Raw genomic sequence first — 10577 nt, forward strand, 5'->3', positions numbered from 1 at the left:
CCTAGTGGTGTATATGTTAGAAAATCGCACAGTACAATAATACCATTCCAATATTATTCAGTTTTGAAACCAAATCATTATAATTAGGCTAAAACTTTAAAATAACACTATTCTCCTCTACATGCGTCCATTATTTGTGAATGTGCGAGCGTGTGCACTTCCTAGCTGTTGGTTTACGGAACGAAAGTCTATGTTACATTCCCTCGCATAGGCATGTCCCGCGGTCAACAATCATCTTTAGTGCCATTTTTCTCAATATGAAGGGAATGTAACACATATGACTCATTTCTTTCTGAACACTTTTGATAATTTTATCAATCTGTCAAAAAACTCGTTGGAATTGTATTTTTCTCAGCAGTTTGGAATGGGTAAATTAGAGGGAACAAACTGTTAGTACATTTTTGGTGAGATTTAAGGAGTGGGGAGGATATCAACGATTCTATTTTACTGTTGTTAACAAATCCTCAAAGTCTATTTCTGGGATCTTGTAGGGATCATTGCTGAGGCCACTGGGGTCATTTTGTTGAAAAGTGATATAATTTGTGTATGACAGACTACCTGTTGAGCCCGTTGTTGGCAGGTTATTTGTTTTATACAATTACAGTGGTAATGCCATTTAGTGGAGATGAGTGGCAGTCGAAGAGAATGAGCACTTGTCAGGTAAAAAACAGTCTTTGTAATGTTACTGATGACCAGGCTTAGGAGATTCAAGTCTACCACATTTAGTTTTCTTCCGGCTCAGCGATATAAGGGCATATCAGCTGTAATGCCATCTAACAGAGAAGAGTAGCAGCTAAGGAGACAGTAAATTCGGGTTAACAAAATTTTCAGTTATTGTTGAGTAGTTTTAGTTGCTTAGAATATTGTAGGCTCACCTCAGAATATCTGATTGGAATGTGGCTGATAACCAGTGGTATTATTATGGCTGTAGTAGTCTGGATTGTAACAGTTATTACCGTTAGGATTTGGAACATGTTCCTGTAGAGAGTACAATATCTGAAGAGAAAACCAGAAACGGTATAGTCACATCATTATTTTCACTTTTCAAACGTATCCAGACTCCCCTCTGTACTTGTAAACCAGAGCCTAAATGTCACTACGATCGCTGCTGCTATTGAAGGTAACCAAGGGTTTGATGTTGTTCAGTGTTACAAGATATATACTGGATGGACAGAGAGTGGTTTGCCTCATCAGTAAGCAGTTAAGGCCATTTCTGTCAAGTTGCCCGAGTTGACTGCCAGTGATGTGATTGTGAACTAGAAATGAGAAGACACAACCACAACAAAATCACAGCGGGTGGGTTACGTGTATTGATTGCCTGGGACTATCGAGCATTGAAGAAGGTGGGACAGGAAAATTGCATGACATTGTGTGATACCATCACCAGTGAAGTTCCCCTCCATACTGTAACAGTTAGTGTTGTTAGCTGCCGTCCTCGGAGGTTTGGGTTTGATTCTGGGTACCATCATAGATTTAAGAATGACAGGAGGACTGGTATGTGGTTAAAAAGATACATGCTGTTCATCTCCTTTGGGAATGTGCCTGAGAAGAACTGCACCACCTCAAGCATTGGGGGACATGAGGTTATCGGTTCTGCAGTTCAGCTAACTGTGCAGCTAACACCATGGCTGTATACTGAAAAACACGAGGATTAGGGATCCAGGCTGAGACACATGCTTTTTAACTGCACATTTTGCTAGTGAACACTTAGTGTGACATTTGGTGGTGTTAAGAACTCTGCCTCTGGTCCATGGGCTAGAGACGTGTGATTTGGAGGGATAAATCATGGTCTACTTTGTGGTGGTGGGATGTGGGTGTTTTTCATGAAAGGCAGTTGGTCTCCTTGTAATGCTACAGAGTACAGTACATCAACGGTAGAAGAATATAAAGAGATCTCGACCAGCTGGATGTACCAATATATTATATAAATGGTCCGTTATTGGACATTATAAATTTTCCAGCTAACTCATTCCTGGTTGCCAGCATTTCGCCCCAGTGTGCTAAGTCGGGCTCATCAGTTGGTAAATAGCACACCCACCAAGACGCATGGCTAGTGCAATCCGTGGAGGCCACTGCGTAGGCTATTTGGAGCCACCAGCAGTGCCCATGCACTATGAATGAGTTAGCTGGAAAATTTATAATGTCCAATAACGGACCATTTATATTGGTATTATAAATTTACTCATTTGGGACAAATATTTCAAGTTCCCTATGGGAATCAACATTTATATCAGCTGGATGTTGTCTATGATAGAATACCAGTTCGGAGATGATCATTGCTTGTTTCAGTAGAGTAAGATAATAATCTTGCCATAAAGCAGAGTCTTTTCATGAGTGGTTTGTGGAAAATATGGTTCTAGAAATTGTCAAGCCGAACTCAGTCCTGCCAAACGCCTGTGAAATGTATTAGAATGGCAACCTCATTCCAGATCCCAACGACCCACATCATTAACTACACTTGCTATAGTGCTGTCCCCCGAGACAGGTAGACAGTCTCCCCTGCGGAGTTTGAGCTGTAATGAAAGGCCAAGGGTGGGTGGGAGAGTAAGACTACCCCACATCAATGTACACCACTGGGCAGTATATCTGAGGAACACTTACAAAGACAGTTTTAAGTAAGTATCCGGATACTTTTGGCTTGTCCTACAGAATATAAATTGAACGAAAGGTGTTCAAAATATTTTTTCCTACCATTTTTTGAAAAATTAACCGTTGTGGAAATATTTGCAAAAACACTTAGGAACTGCTTTTTCCCTTTCTACTAAATACCATCTTTCACGCCACAGGCTAGCAATCAGAAAAAATGAAACAAAAGTGTACTTATCTTTATACACCTCACAATTTTACAATGCTTGGTAAAGCTAAAGGTTCCACCTATTCAATACATTATCATAATGGTCTGTTTAGAACATCACATATTTATTTAACTTATTGTAAAATACATCTTTGGGACCGGTTTCGGCAATCCACTATGCCATCATCAGCCATTGAAAGTTTAACAGCAAGGAACATTCAAAAAAGTAAAAATATGCTATAGAATCAGTATAGAATGTATGCTTGGCATACTTTTAACAGCAAGTCCTATTCTACATGAAAAACATTAAAAATAGCTAGATAACATTGACCCATTGTACTATACAAATAACTTGTCTTTTTTGAAAAAATACAGTATTATTTGGTGCGTCTAAAATTATTTTGTATATGATTGAAAAAGTCTATGATTTGGTGTAGCTTATGTACAAGAAATTCATATGAAATTGATAAGTGATTCTACAGAGCATTTGCCATTTTAAACCACAGTTTTTTAACAGCAAGTCCTATTTTACATGAAAAACATTAAAAACATTTTTAATACTAAATTATACACCTCATCCAAGATAAAAACAAAGTATTGACTAAAAATTTGAAATGTACAGACAGAACAATTTTACACAATATATAGATTTTTCCATGTTGTTAAAAAAATGCACATTCCATTTGAGAAGTGTATAAAGGAGCCTACCATGACACAGAACTCTTAGCTGAATATGGTTGGCAAATGTCTTAAAAGGTGTAAGGGCCCTTTCACACGGTCCACTTGCTTTCCACGCCACGCCACGTCACTCCACTCCACTTCTCAGACACTTGCTGTCCACTTCCGTCAACTTGCCGGCAACTTCTCGTCTCCACCTCATATTTGCGTCTCGGTTTGAATCTGGTCCATGGACGCGCACGTTATCCTTGGGATTTTTATTCTTCCAAAAAGAAGGTTGAGGTGAAAGAACAGTACTAAGGTTCATTGGGTCCATCCATTGAATTCATATCGCCTAGAACGAGGAACTCATCGTTCTTCTAGATGAACGTACCAATGATCTAAAAATGTTCCTTAATTACTTTTGTATGAGTGGGAAATTGTTTGAATTGTTGTCAATCCTTGAAGCAAGTTTACAGCGTCAGGACACCAACATGAGAAAATGTATTCCACCGATATTTTGAAACAAAAACTTCAAACTTGTGACGCACACAATGTTGACCATTTGAACGATTGATTTAGTGAGCTACCAGTATGGCCATGCTACCTACACCTACGTTCTGTAAATAAGACTGGTAGTTCTCACGAATAAGATTTTTTTTTTTTTTTACAAGTTGCTGTACGTCGCACCGACACAGATAGGTCTTATGGCGACGATGGGACAGGAAAGGGCTAGGAGTGGGAAGGAAGCGGCCGTGGCCTTAATTAAGGAACAGCCCCAGCATCTGCCTGGTTTGAAAATGGGAACCCACGGAAAACTGTCTTCAGGGCTGCCGACAGTTGGGTTCGAACCCACTATCTCCCGAATACTGGATAATGGCGGCACATAAGCGACTGCGGTGTTCGGTCCGAATAAGAAAATGTTATTATGTAATTTAATTGGAAGCAGTTCTTTTGAAATGAAGACTGCTAAAAAGCCTTGATTAATTATTTTTCAATGACCCATGTTTCGAAAATTGTTAACATATAACACATATAGCCTATTACTGTAGATATCAACTTCTCTCTCTTTGGAGTTGTCCAGTTCGGCAGAAAGTGAAATCACTTCATGGGAAACTTCATTCCACATTTGAAGCCTTTTATTTTATTTGAATAGTCTGTCATTTGTTAATCCCACTGACAAGGCCAATTTTGTATTTCTATTATTAAATTTTCAGTATCTATGAATGGAACAGACATTTTGAAACGAAATCTTCGAACTTGTAGCTCATATGTTGACTGTCTGAACGAGCTAATCTGATTCAGTGATGAGTGAGCTTCCGGTCGCCCAGTGTGGAAGACACTTCAGGCCGGTCGACAGCAGCCTGCTGTTGACGAGAGTGGACGGAGGTTGCGCCACACGAAGTGTCTCGTGAGAACGCTACCGGCCTTTTACCACACCTCTGGTGGAGTGGAGTGGAGTGGCGTGGCAAGCAGTGGATCGTGTGAAAGGGCCCTAAATGTTCATTATGGTGGTGATTATTATTTTAAGAAGTACAATATTGTGTAACCATCCTGAGATGTCAGTTTGTGATCTAATGAGAGCTTTTTTTTTTTCTTTTTTTTCATGTAATGCATTTCTGTGAAACTAGAGGTGTCATAGGCCCTAATGCATTATTTAGTTCTTCTTGATGAAGCATTGCTATAAATATATTTGTAGTAATATCTTAAAATATATTCTGCAGAGTCTGTATGGGAACCTCCAGAGGAAGGTTTCATGTCTGTGGCAGAACAGAAGGAAGCAGAGGAAAAGGAGGCTAAAAAGAAAACAAAAGAAGAGAAGAAGAATTTAAGGCAGAAAGAAGAGGAGGAGAGAAGGAAAAAGGAGGAGGAAAAACAGATATTGGAAGAGCAGCGTGCATGGGTAGAACGTGAGAAGATGCGCAGTCGGAGAGTTAAGGAAGAGGTGAAAGTTGAAGAACCCTCTTCTCCTACTGTTATTGGACCAGCTCCAAGAATTGACCCTTATGGAGGATGGACTAAAGTGGAAACAAAGTATGTACTCCTTCATTATCTTGGCATACAGTTAGATACATAAAAACCTTGTAAGGTCTTTCTTCATTACTTTTAGCATTTGTTGTTCAAAACACCACCCACATACTGCTGTGAACTAAACTGGGTAGAAAGAAAGAGGTGTCTCACAAATGTACAGTCATGTTGAATAAGAAATATCTTCAAGATTTCTTTTGGCAAATAGATTGGTTAGCTCTATTCCTAGTTACCTTACACCCACAGATTGACCCAATACTCATTTTTGGTGCAAGGTGAGTGAATCCCAATGGTGTTTCAATTTTCTGACAGTGAATCGAACCCAAACCCTTTCGAGTAAATCAAGCATATGTTTACTACCTCAGCCGGGCAGCTCCCAAGTAATCTAACTAGTGTATAAAAATCTGTTAAAATATTTTGTACAGATCATCATATATTAAATAAGTATCTTATTCATAATTTATAATTCTGGGTCTCTTGTTCTATTTACAGAGTCCAAGAACCTGTTGACCTTCAGCTTCCTGAACAGGAGTATGTGGAGATAAAGGTACCGGTTGTCAGCGAACCTCAGGTGAAGTTTAAAGAAAAAACCATTGCAAGTCTTGATGATGACTGTGGGACTAGCTCCAGCTTTAAGAAAAGGAAATTCAATTCAAATTCGAAACGCAGTATGAGACAAAGACTAGATGGAGATTGAGTGTTAAATTAACTGACCTGTGCACTTTTTTAATGGCATTGTATGTTGGATATATCAGTGAATTCGTAAAACTGGTATCAAATGGTGCAACTGTTGCCGCTGCCCATCAGAGGACCATTTTGTTTTACATGCAAGCATTTTTACACAGAAAAAGCATCCTGTGGTCTCTTTAGGTTTTTCCCTTGAGTTGAAATTACATAGTCAAGTCAATAAGTATCTGCAATTTTGCTCTAATTGTCTTTAGGTTGGTTCTATTTCATGTGCTCACCAGAGATGGCACCGTTGTTTACGTTTATGGTAGGTTTCAACGTTATCAGATCAGTACAGCTTGCGCTGTTGTGACGTAAAGATGGCCGCGCCACTCTCTGTTTGCACCAAGGAAGAACAGCGTTCCGTAATCCGTTTTTTTGTGATCTGAGTGTGTACCAGGAGCGGAATTTCATAGAAGACTTTCAGCACAATATGGGAACAATGTTTTGCCCCAGCAAAGTGTTTACCATTGGATTGAACAGTTCAAAAGGTGTCACACGAGCGTGACGGAGGAGAAAAGATCCGGGCGTCTATCTGCAGCTAGTCCACTGGAAAACACTTTGCTGTGGCAAAACATTGTCCCCGTATTATGCTGAAAGTCTTCTATGAATTTCTGCTCCTGGTACACCCTCAGACAAAATAATAATAATAATAATTACTGAACGCTGTTTTTCCTTCCTGCGAACAGAGAGTGGTGCGGCCATTTTTACATTACAACAGCGCAAGCTGTACTGATCTAAAAACGCTGAAATCTACACGGACGTAGACAATGGTGCCATCTAGCCAACGTAAAGACAATTAAAGCAAAATTGCAGATACTTATTGACTTGCTTACGTACATGAACAGATACAGCAGTATAAGGTTCAGTAGAAATATTCTCTAGAAAATGAAGCTGATGAAAGGTATCATGCTAGAAGTATTCTAGCTTAAATGTGATCATAAAAGTGAAGAGAAGTGTAAAATAATACATAGAAGATTTCTTCCCCAAAAATGTAATACAGAGGAAGTACATAATTCAACTTGAATAACTAGCCATTCTCATTCAATTATGTACCATTGCGTAGTCTAGAATCGTAAGCAAATGGTTTTCCTGTGAGGAAATAATGGTAATATTGTCAATATACACATATCTACTTATTTTATATTCTTTAAAAAATGTGATTTTTTTCCGAATTGAAAGTAACGGATGGTCAGTCACACAGCCTGTAGGTATCATGGTGTTACGTACAGTAGGTACCAAACAAACTCATTCAGCCAATGTTACTTGACTTCTGTTGACCAGGTTCGCTGCATATCTGACAGCTCCACATTTAAGGCTGAGTGAATCTTGTTTTAATCTTCAAACCAGCATATTAATGTATGGTGAGCCAGGAATTACTACACCATAGGGTTAGTAATTCAATGTTTTCTTGTAATTCAGTACATGCCTCCTTTAGTAGTGCTAAATGAGCAACAGTGCTAGCAAATCTGATATTTCAGTCCTGTCGAGGCTGTATTGGGATGCCAGAAGATTAATGGAATACAATCCAAAACATGTCATTAGAAAACGAACAATATAGCTTTTCTTGTTATTACTAGAGATGGAAATTATAGGCACGAATAAGTTAGAATGCAAATTTAACCAAGGTGCAAGTGTCATATATCTGCACTATGGTACTGCAGCGATATTTGCATAAATATTAACGATCTGAACTATCAGAACCCCTAAGATGTATGCAACTCACCGGCATAAGGCTGGTGACACATGTAACGGTTTTTGCCGAGTCGGATGCCACCTGTGACTGATACACAGAGCTGTTTTTGCCGACTATGACCAAGCACAATGTTCAATGAGGCAAGACAAACTACAATATACGTGGCAGACTACAATATAGAAAAGGCATGCATGGCTGCCATACTGAGCCAAAGCTGACATAGAAAGGAGTAACCTAATAATGTATGTATACCCTTTAGCCCCATGCCTTGATATGAGATCCAGGATGCGGTGAGATGAATAATTGACATGAATTGATACGGCATATTTTCATAGCCAGATGCCTTCCTGGCGTCAACTGCAGTTGAGCTAATGAGCATGAAATGAATGATGGTGTATCGAATTAGGTAAGGAGGTGGAAGAAATCAGCAGTAGTCTACGAATAGGAACTTTCTGGCATTTGCCTGGAAGTGAAAATGGGGAAACCACAGAAAACCATTCTCAGGAAAGCTAACGGCAGGTTTCAAACTCACTTCACCCGAATGCTCGGCTCAATAGCTGTAGCGTGTTAATGATCTAACACAGGAATACTTACCAATGATGCAATTGCCACGTATATTCGGCTGAATGTATTCAATCTATGGCTCTAGGGTGCACACAAAGTCTTCAAAATGCTCACTACACCCCAGCAAACGACAGGCCGAGTCGACAAATCTGCCGCCTGTCATTGAACTCCGCTGTGTCTGTTTCATCCCATATGATACAACAGAACCATGCGGTGACTTGGCAAAAACTGTGTATCATCAGCCTAACTGTAGAGCGGCTAGATTACACTTGCACCATGACGAATATAAAAACAAGTGTGAGGACTTCTCGAGTTCAAGCATGCCCCGCCAGACAGCGCTAGAGTGGCCAAGCTCCACAGTACCGATCAGTTGATCTTAGGGGTGATGCCAGAGGAAACGTATTACTATGTAACTGATAAGTATACTGTCTTTAAAAAAAAAAAAAAAAAATACTATAAGAGATTACAATTAAAATGCCATGGTAGGGTACAATGGAAAAAGTCAAACATGGAAATAAGAACAAAGGCCTTCATCACATGTTTCAGAAAGCACAGGTTACTTGAGTGTAAATATACAGATAACATATTAAAACAAACAACCTTGAACAATTTTAGGGTAATATTCTTCATACCAAATCAATTTGTCGGTTACTGGACTTTCGAAAGCTTGCGTGAAGATCGGGTGGATGTTCGAGATAGCTGTAGCTCATTCCATTAGAAGATATCACCTGGCATTTCTTCAGCATGGTGTCAATTATCATAATTTCCTTCTTGCTAAGGTGTTTCTTATCTCTATAATTGAATGAATATGTATTTATAACCTGCTTCTCTAGCAAATTATTTCTTGATTTTACTGAGACTGAGCTGAACTGAGCTCGAATTAAATTTCGATTAGCATTTTTAAGCACCTTTTCAGCGATAATATTGTCTTTTCACCATCAGAATGTACACTAGAATGACCCAAATTTTGATCAACATTAGACTGACCCCATTCGCTGCTGCACTCCCGTCTTCTATCATCTTTCTTCTTTTCCTGATGGTGTCCAGGTTTTCTTCTCCTGTTGGGAGTTTCACGGGATTTAATCTCACTTGAAAGGTATTTTCGACAAATTGGGGAAAATTTTAGACACTGCTCCTGGACGTAATTTTTTTTTTTTTTGGTAGGGGCTTTACGTCGCACCGACACAGATAGGTCTTATGGCGACGATAAACGACGTAATTTTTATCTCACATGAGCGATTACTACTTTTTCACCATTCATTATAAAATTATTTGATTTTACTACCAAATCACCAGAGAAGTGAACATGACAAATTCTACTATTACGCATTAACTTAACTTACCGCCAGGCATAAAACAGTACGGCATGCTGAATTATTAAATTAATCAAGTCACACAAGATACGTGCTTGAAGTGCACAATGCTCAATGAACTGAAAGCAAAGACAATTCAACTTATTCACAAAAATATCTTGCACAGTCTCCCGCACTTTTCTATACCCGACTTACCGGAACTATTGGAGCACGTGTTGGATATAATCGCTAGCAGTGCTTGCAGTGGCGGGCCCACAAACTATTATGCTATAATGGCTGAGTCCTCACACTTGGCCTTATATTCGTCATGCTTGCACCTTGTTCAAATACATAACCTATTTGTGCCTATAATTCCCATCTCTAGTTATTTTCCAAGGCCATGTCTGTTCTCTACAGGGACTCAGAATAATGTACTTCCCCACACCCCACCATGGATATCGTACTGCATACATTCATGTCACCCTGAAAATGTTATCACTCTATTACATTTTAACACCATTCTGTTATAAGATAAATTCAGATTCCTATTTTATTTAAATAGCAACATACAGAAATGACTGGAGAGCCACATGTTCATTTACTGTAATGATGGAAATAGTACAATAAAAACTGATGAAACCAATATGTTTGTTGGCTTAGAAACTGACAAGATACAATGGCGAATCAAAAAGCAAGCTACACTTCCGAGTTACAGCCATTTATGAAACCACCTACACATAGACAACACGACTATGACAACGTACAGTCCAAATTCACTTTTCCACATAGTCCCCAAGAGACTGTAAACATTTCTTGGAAT

The 10577-nt window shown here is 39.1% G+C and overlaps 1 protein-coding gene across 1 annotated transcript in view; it reads left to right on the forward strand.

Moving 5' to 3' along the window:
- Nucleotides 1–9650, forward strand: part of LOC136881108 (WW domain-binding protein 4) — a 146378-nt gene extending 136728 nt beyond the window's left edge. Inside the window, exons 5-6 of the mRNA XM_067153745.2 lie at nt 5176–5485; nt 5972–9650. Coding sequence (XP_067009846.2) covers nt 5176–5485; nt 5972–6176 — 515 coding nt within the window. The 3' untranslated portion in view covers nt 6177–9650. The remainder of the gene's footprint in view (nt 1–5175; nt 5486–5971) is intronic.
- The last annotated feature ends 927 nt before the right edge of the window (nt 9651–10577 follow it).

This window comes from Anabrus simplex, chromosome 9 (assembly GCF_040414725.1).
Source record: "Anabrus simplex isolate iqAnaSimp1 chromosome 9, ASM4041472v1, whole genome shotgun sequence".
Lineage (NCBI taxonomy): Eukaryota > Metazoa > Arthropoda > Insecta > Orthoptera > Tettigoniidae > Anabrus > Anabrus simplex.